We start from the raw sequence: 19,438 nt of genomic DNA, 5'->3' as shown, positions 1-19,438 counted from the left end.
GAGAGGAAGACGGAGGAGCAGTGGATTACTGGGAATGGCTCATCGTTATTATTATTACTATGTACGAGAGGCGGAGTGGGGGCCGTTCTCATTAGGAAATAATGACACAAGAAGTCTTTGTGGGTCGCCTTTGCACCATTCCATCATCATCTCCTCCTCTACTAAATCCCCTTCCCTTCACCTCTCCCTCCCATCTCCCTCTCTCTATTCCTCTTTCTCTGAAGCTTTCTTTTCCACAAAACTCTAATGCTCTAGTTTTATGTTGTTCTCTCTTTCACACCTGACCACCAGACCAGCTCATGTCTTCTTCTTCTTCCTCTTGTAGCCGATTTCGGTATTTGTTGCGAGTTTCTCTGTGATGAAGTTTGAACCTTTATTCTCTTCTCAGTCTGAACATGTACGCAGGTGCTCGTACAACTCTTCCATCGAAGCAAAATAGAATGTTCAAAGCATTTCCCTGTTCTCTCATGAAAGACTTCGGATCGTCTATCGAAGCCGCCAATGTCAGTATCCCATTGCTCTGTTTCTTCGCATGCAAGTTACATGCAGCTAAACAAGGCCAGAAAACAGCTAATTTTACTTGTGTGCGGTGAATGGTCTTCCCATGCTTGATGGTCCCTCTCTGTTCTTAGCTTCTTCTGTCCACCAATTAGGAACTGCGGTGTCTGTATCCATCAGTTAGCTAGCTTTTTGGCCTCGAGCATCAGAGTGGGACGAGGAGCGGAAGGAAAATAAAAAAGAAAGTTTTTTGGCGTCAATGGCAGATCCTACGAACAATTCTGTGCCGGAAAGCAGTGTCAGTTCAGTGTCCTCCCTCTCCTCGGCTTCCTCGTCTTCGTCCCTTACTCTTTCCCAAACTCTTCAAGAGCGGAAAATGGGCACATGTAACCTGACCGCGACGGCCTCGAGAAACGAGGAAAGTAGCGGCGGCGGCTCCGCAAAGCGGCTGCGGGACCAGAGCAAGCACCCCGTGTACCGCGGCGTCCGGATGCGGAACTGGGGCAAGTGGGTCTCGGAGATCCGAGAGCCGCGCAAGAAGTCACGCATCTGGCTGGGGACGTTCACGACGCCGGAGATGGCGGCGCGCGCCCACGACGTGGCTGCCCTCAGCATCAAGGGCGCCGCCGCGGTGCTCAACTTCCCGGAGCTCGCCGGCTCCCTTCCCCGCCCGGCCACCCTCTCGCCCCGCGACGTCCAGGCCGCGGCAGCCAAGGCCGCCGCGATGGACCCGGAAGCCCAGACGGAGCTCCCAGCGGCGGCCCCGGGGGACTCCGACGAGCTCGAGGAGATCGTGGAGCTGCCGCGGCTGGACGACGTGTGCTGCTTCCTCGACTCGGACGAAACCCGGAGCGAGTTCCTGTTCGACGACCCAGTTGACTCGTGGGCGCACCCGTTGCCGTGGGTGGAGAGCGCGGATCTGCTGTGGGCCGGGTCGGACGCAATTTTTCCGACCAGCTTCGGAACTCTTCTCTAAGACTAAGAACGAAGTTCAAGGTTCTCTTCTTCTAATCCATATTAATCTCCCTCCTTTCTTTCTCATGCCCTTCAATTTTTCATCAGGGCTCAAGGGCTTCCTTCTCTTCTCTATTCTGGCTTGCACCCTTCCCTCCCTTCTTCTTCAGCGTGTGTGCTGTTTCTCGGGGTTGCCTCCCATTGTACATTGAAGTCGACAGAACAGAATCCTCATGACTCCAAATCTCCCCAGTCAATGTTGTACAGTTTTCTGGGGAAGTGCCGGAGAAGAAGAGCATGAGTCTCTTGCATGGTTTGTGTGCATGTAATAACTTTGTGCTATCTATGTCGTTGTGATCACTGGATGGAATTCTTCTTTGATCATTGGATGAGGCCTGAGCTCAGCTTCAACTTGCCTGTTGCTTCCCGCTGCTCACCAGGAAAAGGACAGAGGGTGATGCCCTCCATCTGAACCACTTCTGTGTCACCCTCTTGTTCTGTACTTTGAAGAAAGAAAGAAAGAAAGAAAGAGAAAATGTTTCTTTTTCTTCTAAAAACTCAACACTTCTTTTAATGTATATACATTACATTCAGAAGATAAGTTTGATTAGCTTCAGGAAAGCCAGGAGGTATGGGAGATAATTAAATGAGGCCGACAACGACGATGTTATCTTCACCACTGCTCTGGCCAAAGATGCCAACCATTGATTGAGATAATTAGGACCAAACCAATCTAAGTCGCATTGGTCACATTACATCAACCTTTCTTACTCGTTCAAGCCCGTTTGTGGCGTGAAGTATTAGACCGCACCATCTGCATTTGCCACGAAGGTAAGTTTCACCTAACTGGATAACACTCGAATCTGAGTCATCCTGCGTGCGGTGACATACTACTAATTCTGCAGCATACATACTTTACGTACATGAATTGACCGGTTGTCCTTTCGATCCTCGCTCACCAACATGTACCGTATGATGAAAGTACATGACACGATGATTTTATACCCAGGATAATCTTCGTGTGCGGTTTCCTTTTCCGGAGAAGAATGATGCGTGAAACAACGAAAATACCTAGTTCAGAGAATTCTCCGATCAGAAAAGCTGGACTTGCACAACAGTAAACCGGTCTTCTCTTGCATGGATCAGCTGCGTACAGCACCGCAAAAGAAGTTACCGAGTGGGGGCTTTTACCCATTGGAGAGGGCGGAAACCATGCTGTCAGCTTTTGGAGCGCCCGGAAACAGGCAAAACAGTGTGTTTGCATCACAACAGCGACAGCTTACTCGCTGTCCCTCGGAAAAATCTTCCCACTCCACCTCATCGCAACCTTTGTCATCTTTGTCAAGTGTAGAAGGGCATGACCAAAGACGAAGGATACGGTGTAGGCTAGTATGACAATTGCTTCCGTAATATCCTCTTGCGTCACGCATGTTCGCATCCAAATTTGAGGAGGTTTCATGGAGATCGCCGGAGCTGCTAGGAGTGGCTTGTTCCTGGGAATGGCCAAACTTCCGCATGCGTCTCTTATAATTTACTTGTTGGATATGGAATACTAGGCACTCGCATGAGGAGCCATTTTGTCGCCAAGAGAATCTTTCTATCTTCTCTCTGTTGACTCTTATGGTATCGAGATCCATGCTGGCCACCAGTGATGATGCTAAGAAAATTAGGGTTTCCATCTTCTTCTTCTAGCTAGCTTTATGTTTCTCATGGGAAAGGCAGGATTAGAACCTCCATTAATTGCAGCACCTCCTCCTTATGCCGGAGAACAGAATGAATACAATTATCTGTTAGTATGCATTACGCTATAGAATCTCATCTCTGATCATAATATTCGATCAAAAATTAAAATAATATTTTGTTGAATTTTGAATGACAACGATATGTGACGTGATGGAAATGATTGGTTTTCCAGTATTACGTACAATGCCGACCGATTGCCTTTTGTTTCTTTTATGTTATCGTGTATTGTAGCAATCCATTATGACAACATGACAATTTGGAGGGTCAACACCGACCCAACGTAATAACAATATTGTACTATAATGCTTCCAAGGGATGTCCATTGGTGTGACTCACAAGCCGACTCTACGAATTGGCGTGTCTCAATACGTAACCTAAGTAGAAGGGGAAAACAAAAAGAAAATATAATTAATAATGAGATGATAATACACGAGACTCCTTTGTGTTCTCTATATTATGCTTTCCTAAGATATAAAGGAGAAAATTGTGATCGGCGGTCGCGTGTTACTGTTACTTTGGATGCAGCTTCGTTTACCGCCGCATTTAGTTGGCATGGTTTGTGTCGGAGTGTTCATATCAGCTGCCTTCTCCGTCCTTTAAATTCCAGCTCAATCTGTTCCCCGCTGCTCCTATCTCCGTAGCCCATCACATCAGCTTTCTCACTCATATATCTGCATCAATGTATTATTGATCGAGTTCCGATGGGTTCCAGTGTTTGTGTTCGTTCTAAATCGAATCCACCAACAATTTACGGCCGCCGAGTCGAAAGGCTTTGCCTACTAAGAAATAAAGCTCAGGGAAAACGCTGCTCCTGACCATTAATGTGAGCTGCCGAGTTGTTTGCACTCTTTTACTCCGATGCTTAGCGCTGGATCTGGCTGGGTGAAGAAAAACAGGAGACTGATATCAAGCTTCAAGTTTCGTGCGATCTTTCCATCGTCAACTTGACAGGCTGATGCTGCTTGTCTCACCCCTCCTCGCTAGCCTCGACAGTGAAGTCCTGAGGCCACGCACAACTATTACAGGGTGGATCTACCTATATCTTTAACCCTTAACTCTTGCTTGTAATCGGATGAAGCCAACACATTCCTGATCGAGAAAGACGGAGAAAAGGAGAGTGTCAAAAGCTGGAAGAGACCCTACAAAGATCTCTCAGATTTTGCCTCAATGATGGGATCCTGTGAGATTGCGACATTTCCCTTTGTTAATAGGAAACTGTTACTTCCGTGTAGGCCATACACTGTGCCGATCGGGTTGAGATAGAATAGTGCGGATGTATGAGTCTGATCCGAATCCAATCTTTCATCCTTACGTGCTCGCCCACATATCCAATTTTACATTGATCGGTAGTACGACGTTGGACAAGAGACGAGTTAACAATGATGACATCAAATTCCGAGCCGAAATCATCGGTCGTCGATAAATACGTGGCTCGATCGAGACGGAACCATTGATGGGTTCCAACCTTGAAACTAACCGGACTCGAATTCTTAAAGCCTTCCCACCAACCTCGAGTTGGATTCGAAAGGATTGCTCGAGGATTGATTGCTTCCACAACGAAATTTGGATGGCGACTATCGCTACACGTCCTCGGCGTTTGTACGTGGCGCTCATTGAACGTTGATAAACGACCGGAGAGGAGGAGATGGTGTGCGGAGTCGGGGAAGATCCGTCGGCTGTCCGACGGAGAAGGCCCGGCCGAGGGACATCGAACCTGGACTCGAAAGCGACTGTCGGCACACCCACCGCGTTACACGTGTCGGCCGGTGGTCAATCTGAGGGGAGTCGGTGGCTGGACCCACCTTGCCTCCCTCGAAAAAGTTAACCTTCGCTTTTTCTAGATTCTCCGCGGGAGTGGTCGATCGATGACGCAGCCACTGCGAGGGACGAGATGAGGCGCTCACCAACCTTCGCCTCCTCTTCCTCTTCCACTTGGGATCCCACTATCTTAGCTCTTACCACATCTCACGGATCATTAATGGATGCAGGGATTGAACTCCGTAGATTGCATTGCAGTTGCGAAGATGGTAGTAATATTTCTTCTGCATTGTCTTCTGCTTGCAGATACTGTCACTCTCCTCCGTCGTTCACTCTGTTCCTTTTCTCTTCCCACAGATATCACCTGAAGTGTAGGTATATCATCGTTGCATTCCCTTCGTACATTCTTCTTCTCCTCTACTAATCCTGGAAAGATCCACGGCATAGTCAAATCAAGAAAGTGGAGTCTTAGTCATTGTCTTTTTCTCGGAAAAGATTCTTAATCATTGTCTTGTAAAGTTTCCTCGATGAAAAGATGCGGGTAGCCACTCGTCGATTTCAACATCGAGAATCAGAATCACGTACCTTATGCTACATAATTAATCGAGGTCATCCACAGGATCATGTACGTGATATCACGTAGGAAACAAATGTATGGTGTATTGAGGACCCACCAAAGCAAATATAGGTTCATCAACATATTTCATATTCGTGCCACGTTTAACATCAGGAGAGAAGAAATAGGGCATGAGTTCTCACTCGTTATGGGTTTCCATGGACAACATAGACGGATAACTTGTGGTGCGACCAACAGTGTGGTACAAGTCGAAAGGGCCCCCTTCATCTGTCATCTCTGTGATTGAATGAATCACGACCTAAAGCTACGGACTCAAAAGCTTTTCTTGACGTTTAGATCAGTCAGTGCACAAGTATGGTTTTCCTACGTACGTTGCTCGTCCAACGAAGGCACGTCACTTGCTGTCTTTTTTCGTGCATAGCAACTGGAGAAGACAAACCCCACCACCGGCCGAGCTAGCTTGTGCTGTCTTGTATGTTTAAGCAGATCATGCTCCTCGAGCTTCCTATTCCTTCAATAGGAAAAACTAGTCAAGCATCGTTATCAGAGGTGATATCCATGTTTTAGAAGATCCTCACAAGATTGATTTTGTTTAACGAGGATATTTTCATAAACAAATCAATGCTAGAAGAAACATATTTATGACTTACAATGAGCAGAATCGATTTGCCTACTGGAAAGCAAAGACACCGACGAAGCTGCTGAGGCTTCTCTACTGATTAAAAACCGCAAGTTGGCTTCAAAGGATGGCAGGAAGATCTTCGCCATCGATATATAAATCCATGTACCAAAAGTAAGATCAACCTAAGGATGTCAAACTCCATGGTGGTTTACTAGAAAGGTTTTGGTCCCATCAAGCCATTTCTTCTATCCATGGAACAGTGATGGCATTGGAGTTATCTTACGTAGTGGACAAACCAAGGAGGGCGGTAGTCAACAACGCATGGGTTGCTGCTGATGGCAGTAATCTATTTGGACATAGACAGCATCTAGGCCTTCTCGACCCACAATCTTCGGTGGATCCCAATCGAAATCCGCCCATCAAAATCAAAGCTTTATCCATTAGCTGTCTGGGTCTGGGTGGACATGGAATGAACAGAATAGGTTGATAGCAAACACTTGAAGGCGAGAGAAGAACTGACCTGACCTGTGATTTTGTTATCCAATGGTCTGTGCTGCTCATGAAGTTGGTTGTCTCATCATCGTTCTCACAGTATAGTGGATATGGACAGAGAAGCAGGAAGACAGCAAAGATCATCCACGGAAAACGCTGCTGTTGTAACGCGCAAAAGAGAGAATACATCCATCGTCTCTACTATTATTACGCGTTTAGCTGCAAGCGAAGGCTGTGCGGTTGATGTGCGAAAACATATGAATGCTTTCAGATATACACTTCCTTATGTAGTGCAGCCCAATTCAAAAGCCCAATTTTAATCCCTCTGTGATTTGGGTTTGTAGAGGCTTTGCAATCTTGAATCTGTTCCTTCATAAATGGGAATATATTTGATACGTATAAATTGGATTTGACTTGATTTGATTCCCTTTGGTTGAATTTAAATGGATGAAACTTGACATTACAAGTTAAAGATATTACATGAAACCTATCATTTTGCTTAATGAATTAATATATTTTAATCTTAAGATTGTAATAAAAATTGAAATGTAAAGTATAGATGAAACTAAGAGTAAGGTGTTACGATATCAGATCTGCTTAAATTGGATGACATTCGAATGAAATTTGGAGATAGATTCTTGGTTGCCAACTCTGACAGGCATTGGATCATCCATTTGATTATTTTGATTTAGTATTTGTCTTTTGCTGGCTAAATATTATCATCCGTACACTAACTAGATCATGTAATGCCATGGCCATATTGTCGTCAATAAGCTGCTGCCACACAATACAATGGCCTGCGGACGAAGGTAGTGATGGACAACCATGGGAGCCCCTTCGGGAACCCGTAGCTTAACCTCCGTTGCATGACGCCCCGGAATCCTCCACCATGTCGTCCTCACCGACGTAGGCTGCCAGGTTCACGTACAGCTCCCGCTCCCTCCTCTTCCTCCACCGCGCCCTGCACATCACGCACCTCACTCCCCTCCTCCCTCGGCTCCTCTTCCACCTCGCCAGGCACTCCTCATGCAGCGAGTTCCCGCACGCGCCGCAGGTCGCCAGTCCCGCTTCGCCTTCCATCTCCTCCAAGCATATCGGGCACACGGCCCCGTCGTCCTCCCTCCCGATGGCCGTCTGATGGTCCGTCCCGTTGGCGCCCGGCAACAGCTGGTAAAACCTCTCGCGCGCCCGGGCGCCGGCCAAGACGTCCGGGGCCATCGGCGTGCTCAGGAGGCGCGCGAGCTGGCACGGCCTCAGCGTCCGCCTCCAGACGCATGCGTCGTCCAAGGAGCAACCGAGGACACGGAGGATGACGAACAGGACGTGCTTGCAGGGCACGGTGCGGTCGGGGCAGGAGCAGGATGGGATGGCTGCGAGGGTCACCTTGTACACATTGCCGGTGGAACCCAAGACGAAGAAGTCGGCATCGGAGCGGTGGATGAGGCGGAGAGGGTGGCGCAGGGCACGGATGATCCGGTCGGCTACATGTTGGGCCAGGTTATATCGGTCAGCGTAAACAGAATGGGGATCGGCTGGTGGGGAGTTGGAACCTACGGACTCCATTGACAGGGTGTTTGGGTTGGTCGCTGCTTTGTAGGGAAGAAGGATGTATGATATGATACGTTGAGTGAGCTACAGTTTTGGACAAAGGATGGCGGCTTATAGGGGAGAGTGATGGCGCTACGTAACTTTGGTCGAAAGACAAGTTTGGGCTCGGTTACAAAGCATCATATTAGTACTCAGAAAACCAAGACCTGCGAGAATTCTGCAAACCAACACTTCAAAAACAAGCTCAGAAAGCTGAAGCTCAAAGCATAACACTTAAAAGGTTGCTGCAAGGAAAATGGTGCTGTCGAAGAAAAGAAAGAGAGAATTTTAAAGAAAAGCAATTATATCCATAAATCTAAAACGCATAGATTTTAGATTGGTGGAATATATATATATCCTTATATGTAGGTCTAACTAGGTTCGATATAATCCAGCAACTCATGTTTGACTTTTGGGGAGCTAGTCAATTAATGCTGTCACGGGAAGGAAACAAGGATCACCACTCTTTGTGCTCGACTATCTCCTCCCGCTCCTTTTACCGGAGAGAGTCAAGCGTGTCCCGTGATCGCTTCTCTATGTATGAACAGAGTTTGCAATCTGTGACTTCTCAGGGACATCCACAGATGGATCGGCTTGGTTGCCCGATTGAAATGGAACCCAAGACGCTCAACGAAGGAGAACTGAGCAATGCCCGGGTAAATATACCTATGTTTTCTCTCGTGTCTTCGTTTTGTTTCCGATTTGGTTCTACTCGTCAGTCACTATCTTTATTAGCTCGAGTATACGAGAACAAAGACCTCAATGGGGTTTCTGTTCTCGAGAGCACTGTCGAGTCGAGCCACGGAGGAAGATGATCAGTTCCTAACGTGAGAATTGTTGTCAGGAAGCAGCAGTTGAAATAATCCAAACCAAGGTCGCAAAGGAAGCTTCGACTATCTTCACCCAGGTGAATCTCGTGGAGGCCAACTGCAGCTCCTGGTCATTCCACAGCATGCATGCTGATAGAAACGAAGTTCCACTAAATAGCCTCTTCATCTTGTAGGGCAAGAAGGCTGTGAAGACAGCAGAGCAAATGAGGAAGGAGATCGAAAAGAGAGACCAACTCGAGAAGCTTGTGGGAGAAGGCGAGGGAAGTGGAGTTCGCAGTGGATCATGGGATCTTCCTTGCACTGATGATGAGATTTCCGATGTTATCACATCAACGGAGCCTCTCTCGTCTCCGTTTTGAACTGTAATTTTCCAATCACAAGATCTTACAGTCCACGTGTAAGGTGCTGACCATATCTTTAAAATAAAGACTTGTAATATATCAATATGCGCCATGAATATAATAATAGTATATTGTTATATATTATCAACGATTTATATTCGTTCAGTAAATAATGCACGGGAGTCAAATTTACGGAAATATAAAAATATATGTAAAATAGACGACGGGCGATGGAGGCCGATTAAGTGCGCCCCGAAACGCAAGGGATTGTGTCTTCGTGCCATTTCTTGGATCTCCGGCGACTCTGCAGCGGGAGGGGGAGGGAGACATGGAGGCGGCGAGCGCGGCGCCGGCGGCGGACAAGAGACGCCACCCGTTCCCATGGCTGAATCTGATGGCGACGGAGCCCTTCTACCTACTCCACTTCCTTCTCTTCTTTTCCTACCTCGGGGCCCGCAGCTCCGCCTCCCAAACCCTCTCCGCCGATCTCGTCGATCGCCTCTTCCGTCGGGTACCTTCCCTCGTTTTAGGTTTAATTTTCTTCCCGGATTCTTTCATGTTCTCATTTTCGTTGGTGTGGATCTCGTGAGCTTATCGCGTTCTTGTGATTTAATTGTTGTGATCCTTTTTCTTTTCGTCCTTTTGGGTTTTGGATCTGCAGGAGATTCAGGCGATTCTTGCGTTCTTGGTGCTGGTGGCAGTAAAGGTTTGATGCCATGGGACTCCTTACTTGGTTTCCTTTTCGAGAACTTTGATCTTTTATGGGTTTCGTGCAGTTTAAACACGAATCTTACTCTGATGAAATAGCTCTATGAGCAATGTACGAGTAGATTAGAAATATTTATGCAGACAAGCATAATAGATTATTTGATGCTGTATGGTATAGGTCATTCCAAACAAATAGAGATTGTTGAATTTTCCAATTGCTGATGTTTCTGAGAATAAGAAAAAGGGTTGCATGAATAGATTAGGCCCTTGGAGCTGGTTCCTTAAAAGAACTGCAGGTAGTAGAATATGATTTGAGCTATATTTTTCTCTGGGGGGCATAATGAGACTCAGAAGGTATAGTTCTATCAAGTGAAACCCTCTGTTGTGTATATTTTAGGTCTGTCACTTCTGTGAAATTTTTAGTCAGCATGATCTGATGAGACTGTTGTGTGTATTGACTATTTGTTTAGTTGAAATGACTTTAGATTAAGAAGACACACTATTACATCGAGAGAAGATAATAAATATCTTAAATATGCCATCAGCACCCTTGGTAACTGATCTCCACCATGTTCTTAGAAAACTATGCTCTACTCTGACGTGTTTAATATTTGGAACTTTGGAACCACAGTTTAATATCAAGATACTCGTCAATACATGGCTAATGGTTTGTCAAAAAGTGCACACACTGAGGAAGTAACATCAAGTGGGTTGAGTTCTTGTTAAATTATTTGCTGATGCTGTTGCAGACTACTGACAGTTTTGTAAGGTAATTGGTTTAAAACTTCAAACATTTTATACATACGTGACAGACCTGGCTTATTACCCAATGATTTGCCACTGCATTTAGAGCACTCCATCTTTTACATGGGGGTAAATGATATTTAAGGTAACCACATTGCCTGTTAACTTCTCTTCTTTGACAACAGCTGTAATAAATAGTTGATCAAGGCCAACATCCATGGATAAGAATTTTATCTTCAAATGATTCTCCCTTCTGTCGAACAATTTAAATCATTGTTTTATTGATGAATGAGGTATTTAGCTACTGAACCAGATCAATGGATTTTGCAACAGATGGTGAAAGAGGAAACCTGGGAGGCATTCATTGCTAATACTCTGCTTTATGCCAAGGTAGTTAAAAGTTAAAACCATAATTTTCTAAATTAACTTGCTAAATATATTTAATTCTGGTTCTGGCTTCAAAACCTTTTTATTCTATTATAGCTAACTTGAAATATATTATGAACCAACAGTGTCATAGAATGGAACCTTTGCTAAAAGTTCACGTCTGTGCTTCAGTTTTCCATTTATCAGCAGATATAACCTTTCAGCTCCTTTTTCTTTCCTTTCCAGGGATTCCTATTTGCAATCGCCTTAGTAATTGATTATCACTTGGCTCTTTGTTACTTATTGGGGTTCCTAGGTAACCAATCTTCATACTTGGCTTTTTGGCATGAAAGTTAATAAATTCTGATATGTGAACTGTTAGACATAAGAGAGAAATGACAATTGGTATCTGTGGAACATAATTATGCTTATGCATTAGCCAGTTGCTTTTCACTTGGTTTATCTCAGGGTGCTTTCAGTATTGGGAAAAGACATTTGTAAACTTATGCTATGTTTTCTTTTAACGACTACATAAAGTCAATATTGTTTAGAAATACTGGGGAAGTCATTTTTTATCTTTTGAAATTCTAATGACATCCTGCATAGAGTACAGAATGTTGATGTTATTTGCTGCTACTATTAGGTTCGAGACTGCAATGAATTTCATTACTGAGAAGAAAGCATTTGCCAATTAGCCATCAAAATGCTTATGCACGCCAACTCTTTTTTTTGCATTTTGTCTTTTAGTTGGTTCTCAGAAGGTCGCTTGACCCAAATAGCTTTCTTTAGACGGCTATTGCACTATTGATGCTATAATTATTAGGATCCATGAAATTTGCAGGTTTAAAACACATGTTCTAGTTCAGTAGTTTATTGTCCATTCTTGAGTTTAGTTATGAGTCTTATGACAACGAACAAAACCATGTAGAGAAAGAATTAACTCCAGATACCAACTTATGTAACCAAAATGTTGGGAGTTTCAGAAAAGCTACATATCTTTGATATAATATGCCTGACATTCTGACCTCCTTAATTCTCCATGAGGAGGTTAAGAACTTACCAAAAATATGTTGCTGTCCAGAGGATTTGCACCCTAATTGATCATTTTATATAATTATCTTCCTTGTTAATGTTCAAGCTTTAAAATGGTCAAAAGCTGAGGCATGGCAACTCTAGATGGAAGCCACTTGCATGAGCAGTGATCCCTCTTAAAGATCCTTTTAAAGATCCATGATTAGCTTGTGATAAAAGTACTTACCTTTTCCTTGATCCCTTTATAGCTTTTTATGGTGTCATGAATATATGGAGGTGTCATTTTTTCATCATATTCAGAGATATTTTGTTTTCTAATTTCAACATAAATATGTATTATAAGAAATTTAAGAATGCTTTTACCTTTTTTATGTTCTTGGGCTCAAGAACCTTTTATCTGCTTATAAATGGGTTACTACTAATTTCTATAAATCATTTTCTTATAGCTTTATCTGTTTGGCTGATGTAAACTTCATATCAACTTATGCCGATAGCAACATGAGAACCAAGTTGTTTTTTATGATGTGTAACATGCAATGTTGAAGAGAAATAAGACAAATAAAGATTAAAAAAGATTGAATCATTTTCTGGATTTTGTTACATCCATTTTATATTATGTACACTAGTAACTGATTAACCTTTTTATAAGGATGATTTTGAGAATATGCAGCAAAGAATTTTTTTTCTAAAAAATTATTGTCATAATTCTTCTATAAAAAAGAGGACAAGTTGTCAAGTTCTGGCATCTAAAGTGCTGAAGACTTTGAAGACCTGGAAAACACAGATTACCTTGGATCACTAAGGCATGATTAGATATGGATTTTGCGTGGAAAGTTGTTTCATTTATCTAGTTAGGCCTGGTCATTACTTCTTTTTTTTTTTTTTTCTAAACTCTAATTTTTTATCTACCTACTTTCAGATGTTAGGCAACGATAAATTAGGTACTTGTACGGTTGTACCATGTTGGTGATATCAAAACTGTTGGTTCTTTTAGTTTTATATTTATGTCACTTTTATTTTCTGGAAACTTTCTCACTTATTTTCCCTGCCATTTTTGTTATCGCTTGCAGTAATATCCATTATAACTCAGCAACCACCTTATGATGGCCTAGGTAGACCTTTCTCTTTTATGCTTCATTCTATATTGTATATAACAGCTTCAATTCATGTTATAGTTCTGCTACATGGGGTGCAAACTTTTTGCTACAGGCTCCATAAAAGATAAAATGAATGAATTCTTTTTTTTAATAATGTTTTTTAAGTATTACTTGCAATGCAAGGCTACCTTTTTTCTGCTTCCTTTGATGAGGTTATTATGTTGGTTCATGAATTGCAGATGTTGTCCTTCTTATCCCCATGCCAACTAGTTGTTATAACTAGCATCTTGTAGTTTTTATTTTAATTTTGCTTATCTTTGTGTTAAAAATGTAATTGTGTCCATTAAAATTAAAAAGACAAACATGATGAGTGGTTATAGCATTATGGGGATGACAGTTATGATGTATGGTTGATGAGTTAGTGATTTAAGAGGAGTGCTCCACCTTCTCATCTTCATTCTCTGAAATAATTATGTGATGATAGAGAGCAATGCTGAAGGAGGAGAAGAAGATGTAAGGAGGAGAACATTGCCTAAAGAATATTGGCAGGAGGTTTTATCCCTATCCTTTTAGGATTTAGCATGATTTAGATAGAGCTTCTTACCATACTCAAATAAAAAGATAGAGATAGAGCCTCCTATCTCAATCCTTTGGGAGATTATCTCCAACTTGAATCTTTTCATTCCCTCCAGCATTATATTTTTATCATCACATAATAGGATCTTAGAGAAAGAAGATGAGAAGACAGGATGTTCCTTTTAGATCACCGATTCCTCAATGGTATGCTAAAGCCACCACTTCCCATTATGCTATGACTGCTCATCATGTTTGTTTTTTTGATTGTACACGATTATATTCTTACCTCTAAAAATAAGTAAATTAAATTAAAAATTACAGCATATAACACTGATAATGAGTACCATGTATTTTTTAGCAGTACCTTCTTATGCTAGCTGGCACACCTTCCATGCTGATCTGAGCTTATTGGTATGCAATGTGTTGACAAGATATCAGCAAATGATATACCATAATACTGCAACTATTATTTGGTTCTATAACCATATATCATGAAAGTTAACTTTCAACTAATTAGTTACAGTGTAAATACAATGTTATTAATAAGATTAATAAGAAGAGATTGGAAGATTGTTAATGGATTTAATTAATTATGATCTTATTGCTGTCAAACTATAACATGCATGCTTGTTATTAGTTTTAATCTATCCTAAAAAGGCATATACAGATGCATGCTTAAACTAGATAACCAATGGTCAAATAGCTGAAGTAATTTAAGTTCGTTCTTGGATAAACCAGTTTTCGTAGCTATTTATGTCTGATATTTATAAGTAACAGGTCACTTTTTCTGGCACATATATTAGCTATGAGAATATATACTTTTTCATCAATGAAACTGTTGCATCGGTTATTTAGAATATTATCAGACAATGATGCAGTTTTTTTTTTTTTTTTGCTTTTTGTGTTTAGGTGATTGTAGTCAATTAACCCCTTTGCAATTGGAAAGCTTACTAACTGAAGGAAGCACCTCAAGGTTTTGGCTGGTCAGTTGTTCATGATTATTCTCGCATTTGTTATTTTATAATTTATAATGGTGGATGCCCTGATTTATTTTTAATGCAAAGGATAATTGCATAAATACAAGTGTGCAATCATAAATCTTCTGGTCTAAGTTGTTAATAATACACTGATCTTAATTTGATCTGCACCAGTGATACATATTCTCAATTTTCAAAAAGTTTGGTGAATAGGTTTATGTCCAAATGTAAGATGGATTGGCTGATTCAAAAGAAACAAATACATGCCAGCCAATCTGGCCATTCCAAGTTGATCCAGCTGTCTGATTGGCTTGGTCTGAGCAATCTAAATGATCTAGGTTGATGCATATATCTTTTGGTTGTTTCCATGTGCGTGCATGTTTGCTTAGAGGATTTCAGCTATAAAGCCCTCCAATCATAGGAAAACTTGACTACTGCTTTACTGGGCCTCAAGCCCTATATTTGTGGGGGTACTTTGCTTTTGCGTTTGCTGTTATTATACTCTAAATATAATCTACATATCTAAATATCTACATGGATGATATTCTTTTTTCTAGCTCATGTGATATAAACTTCTTACCACTATATGGCCTAGGGATGACAGTGGGTCAGTTTTTTTTAGATACCCATGCTATCCAACCTGCTTAAACCAAAGTAGAAAACCTGGGATGGGTAAAAGAATTATTTGGGATGAGTTTGGATACTTGGGTAGTTAGTTGGGTATTGAAATGGATAGGCTAATGATCATGAATATCCTAATCCTTGACATTCGTGCCATAGACTAGATTATTTTTGTCTCAATGAGTCCTTAATTTTGTTTAACTTGTTCTTTTATTTACTGCTCTTCCCTTTTTTTTTTCAAAATGCTTTTGGCTGAAATGCCATTTTGGTGATATAGTCCAGCTATGAGGTTTGACTGACGTCAAAAATAATCTCACTAACATCCATATATTGCCTATAAATGAGCATCAAATCATCAATGCTTCCACGTTCTTGTTACTTCCAAACAGCCATCCTAATAAAGTGTTGATAGACTAGCTTGTGATGCTTCTTCTGGAAACCCAATCACCGATCACTAAAGCTGGATGTAGCTAATATTTGGCAACTACTATTATTCATGTGGTGTCATTTAAAAGAGAGTATCCGACTTCTTAACTTCAGTCTCATCCCAACTTTTGCTGTAATATCTTTTCCGTTTGGACAATAAATTGATCTCATTTTCTGACCTGAGCATAGCAAAATTCTTTAATTGACGATGTCTGTTTTATTTTTTTGATTAAAAATTCCATGGTGATGAGCGTTGTGTTTGGCAGGTTGAGTTTCGGGCTTTATGCTCTTCAACATGCGTGCAAAAATGTCGTATTTTCCCTGATCTCTCCGTAATGTGAGTTTTCTATCCTGTAATACGGGCCTAACAATTGATGTGTCAAACTGTATGGCAGCTTCGACTTTTTTCTGTAAGATACTTGCCATCATGGTTTTCTCATGTGGCAATTTTTGGAGAAAATATTAGTCCTCTGATGTCTCCCTGACATACGTAAGCAGAGTGCAGGGTGGTTCTCAAGGGTCATTCTGCATAATAATCTAGCCAAAAATTGCCACTTCATTGTCTTTATTTCTTTTGGATGTTGATGACACATGAATGTCGGAGTACATATATCAAGCTATTTTTATATTTACTAATTTTATTCTCTCAGCTTATCATTGGGAATGTTTTTTTAATTTATTTTGGCAGATACTCAAACAAAAATATTTCTTTTGGAGTAGTTGATATTGGGCACTTCCCAAATGCTGCAGAAAAGTTTGGAATATCTTTACCTGGTAGATATTTATCTATTTTAAAAGATATATTGCTTAACTAAAATTTGTTTTCCTGATCTCGTCTGGTGGTAATGGATTCTCATATCTGCAATTAATCATGTTGGATATTTCAGATTCTAGATCGTAGAAATGGACCTTGTTGGGGTTCTCACACACCCTTTTTTGTTTACTGGCCAAATACTGTTAAATACATACGGGATGATACCATTCCTGTATCCATATTCGAACACATTTTCTAATTTCCACATGGAATGATGACTTTGTTATTAGTTTATTGACTGTATTCATCTTGTTTTGGTTTGTTTTGTTGTTTGGATGTACAGGTCAAATTCCGACATATATTTTGTTTGAAAATGCGGTGGAAGTTGCTAGACTACCTGAATTCAGCTATACAGAAGCTTCTGTCCCAACAATTAGCAAGGTATTATTCTCTTTTCATGTTTCATGATGGATATACTGGAGAGCATATTATTTTGGACATTTAATAAGAAAAGTAAGACCTTTAGATAAATAATTTGTTGATTTTCAGAGAAACTAATTTCAAATAAACTGCAAGGAATGAAGTAACAATGAACATTATGATACACTCCTGGAAAGTAGAATATCTCCGTTTTGTCATCCTATGCAACAAACAAGCTGTAGCAATAGCATTGATCTCCTAAAAGTTCTTGAGCCCCCGGTTTACTTTTAGGTGCAGAGAAATATTGATTTTTGTTTCCTATTTATTTCCAATTGCAGAAACTTCTTTGCCAACATTTTGAGCTTGATAGACGGCTGATCCAATACGTGTCGGAATAACATGTTATGCAACAAATTTTGAAACTTGTATCAGATAATGAATTTTGTTACTCTAGCGTGCATCCTCAGTGATAGTCGATGTATCTTTCCATGTATATTTTGACTACGTAACACTAGAATTCTTTTATAAAGATTTTTTTTTTGCTTGAAATAATATTCTCTGGGTCGTTTTTTTTTTTCTTTTCCTTTATTACGAAAGAAGAAAGCTGTGATAGTGTATATTAATTATCCTTCAAGACGCCCATTTTGAACAGCACCTTTGAAGTGACCGACGCCTTTCTGCACGCTGCGACGTCGACGAGCATATTATTCCCACGGCAACTACAACTCGTGCAATGCATTGTCTGCCGCGTCAAAGTAGATGCAAGCAGTTGACCTATCCAACCGACCCCGCTAGATCTCTTCGTTATATGTCCAGAAAACCAGGAACTTAATGGTGATGCCAACGCTCTCGGCTCCTTTCTCGGTATGACTCACTCCGAATTATGGCACTTGCTCTTTCTCTGCCATCCGCAGGGTAAGAAAAAGCTGCATACAGTAGTCCACAGCGTGGACTACGTCTTGGTTGAAGCGGCGGGCAGGGCAAAGCCATTGGACCGGGTCTGAGCCCACCGTCCGACGGAGAGCCGGTCAAAATTTATGGTCAATCCATATCGTAATTTTGGATGGGAGCGTGTCTCTACTTATGCTAAAATTGTCACCTAATGTTTATTATTCTTTATGATGCTACGGTGTTAGCCTTATCAGAAACCTCATCCATGACCACGAGACTGTAACAGGCTTTCCCAGAAAGTTGGTACGTAGCACAGGGAGGCTTGAACGATCTGTATTCTAAAGCTTTTTGTTTGTGTTTTTTTAATGGGCCTTGAGATGCCTTCTCTCGTGGCGAGACTTATCCACAATTTCAAGTGGCGTCAAACTGAATCTTTTCCACTGGGATTGGATAGATATGCACTTTTGGGACAGCGAAGACATGAATATATTCGTGCAACCAACCCACCCATCCTTTTGGTAACGGAATAAAGAAGCGCTCGGTTACCATATTCCTATCATCCATTCCCCCAGTTTCATTTTTGACCGAAGCCTTCGGTTATAACATGCTTGACTTGTTGTTAGAAAAGGAAGGATGTGACGACTGTGGGGCCAGTGCTCAATGTTCGCCACGATAACCTGCAGGCCGCAACCGAGTCAAAAATCTAATCCTTTCAGATCACCACCGGACGAGTTCCTATCAGCGGCTCAGGACGATTCGACGCCTTTGCCTCTCGGTTGGAAACCAACCCACCCAGTTTGACGCTTGTTGGTTGACCACCGGCATTGCAGTGGCAACTACTCTTAAAGAACGCCGCGCAATACGCGCCACGAGATCGGGCAACGGAAACGCCGGCCTAGTCTCACCTACGTGGCATCCGATGCCATCATCGTCCAGTGGTGGAACCCTGTCCCCCCGCTACGTAATAACAGCGCACCGTATGATGTGGCTTTTTGCATATTATTAGGCCATCGTAAAATTAACGAATTACAGATAGCAAATCGAACTGTTGTTTCTTTCCGAAATCATTGAATTCTTAAAACATCTGTCATTTTGGGAAACCATTATTCTATGCCTATAATTTTGTGAGATATTTTTACGTAAAACAATGTAAAAGTATTATTATAATCATTGATTAGATCCAATGATCAACGCAATGATTTATGCCCGCCCACCCTCTTTGGGGCAATCTTGCAAGGGTATTTTTGTTATTGTCTGTCGGGCAGGTATACAAACACAAATGTATGCGAAAACCCCTGCAAGGGTGGTTTTGTTTAGTTGGTGACGGTATCGATCGTATCGAATACGTAAGAAGCGAACATAACGGACCATCCAAACCTTGCGTATGATGGACGTCGGTGTATTTAATTAATTAATGGTTTTGG

The 19,438-nt window shown here is 41.7% G+C and overlaps 3 protein-coding genes across 8 annotated transcripts; 2 read left to right on the top strand and 1 right to left on the bottom strand.

The window, feature by feature from the left end:
* Positions 1–6: 6 nt before the first annotated feature.
* LOC135625972 (ethylene-responsive transcription factor TINY-like) lies at positions 7–1,812 on the top strand. 2 transcript variants are annotated; one of them, XM_065131143.1, is made up of 2 exons: positions 7–1,494; positions 1,561–1,812. In XM_065131143.1, the coding sequence occupies exon 1, from the start codon at positions 758–760 to the stop codon at positions 1,472–1,474; it is 717 nt and encodes a 238-aa protein (XP_064987215.1). In that variant the 5' UTR covers positions 7–757; the 3' UTR covers positions 1,475–1,494; positions 1,561–1,812. The 2 variants fall into 2 exon arrangements, with proteins under 2 accessions (XP_064987215.1, XP_064987214.1); XM_065131142.1 differs by having other exon boundaries at positions 14–334; positions 406–1,812.
* Positions 1,813–7,173: 5,361 nt separating this feature from the next.
* LOC135624288 (uncharacterized) lies at positions 7,174–8,348 on the bottom strand. The gene has a single exon (XM_065127740.1). It carries the CDS (start codon positions 8,205–8,207, stop codon positions 7,497–7,499), a length of 711 nt encoding a protein of 236 aa, XP_064983812.1. The 5' UTR covers positions 8,208–8,348; the 3' UTR covers positions 7,174–7,496.
* A 452-nt stretch (positions 8,349–8,800) lies between these two features.
* Positions 8,801–18,403, top strand: LOC135584673 (uncharacterized). Of its 5 annotated transcripts, none has more exons than XM_065129582.1 (13): positions 8,802–8,887; positions 9,076–9,138; positions 9,235–9,463; positions 9,623–9,913; positions 10,064–10,108; positions 11,188–11,244; positions 11,467–11,536; positions 13,323–13,364; positions 14,835–14,908; positions 16,216–16,286; positions 16,638–16,723; positions 17,047–17,144; positions 17,776–18,403. In XM_065129582.1, the coding sequence occupies exons 4-13, from the start codon at positions 9,731–9,733 to the stop codon at positions 17,782–17,784; spliced, it is 735 nt and encodes a 244-aa protein (XP_064985654.1). In that variant the 5' UTR covers positions 8,802–8,887; positions 9,076–9,138; positions 9,235–9,463; positions 9,623–9,730; the 3' UTR covers positions 17,785–18,403. The 5 variants fall into 5 exon arrangements, with proteins under 5 accessions (XP_064985653.1, XP_064985655.1, XP_064985654.1 ...); XM_065129579.1 differs by lacking the exon at positions 17,776–18,403 and adding an exon at positions 17,462–17,699 and having other exon boundaries at positions 8,803–8,887; XM_065129581.1 differs by lacking the exons at positions 10,064–10,108; positions 17,776–18,403 and adding an exon at positions 17,462–17,699 and having other exon boundaries at positions 8,801–8,887.
* The last annotated feature ends 1,035 nt before the right edge of the window (positions 18,404–19,438 follow it).

Source organism: Musa acuminata, chromosome BXJ2-10, assembly GCF_036884655.1.
Source record: "Musa acuminata AAA Group cultivar baxijiao chromosome BXJ2-10, Cavendish_Baxijiao_AAA, whole genome shotgun sequence".
Classification (NCBI taxonomy): domain Eukaryota; kingdom Viridiplantae; phylum Streptophyta; class Magnoliopsida; order Zingiberales; family Musaceae; genus Musa; species Musa acuminata.
The sequence above is the reverse complement of the archived record's forward strand: the minus strand, read 5'-3'. Positions and strand labels throughout refer to the sequence as shown.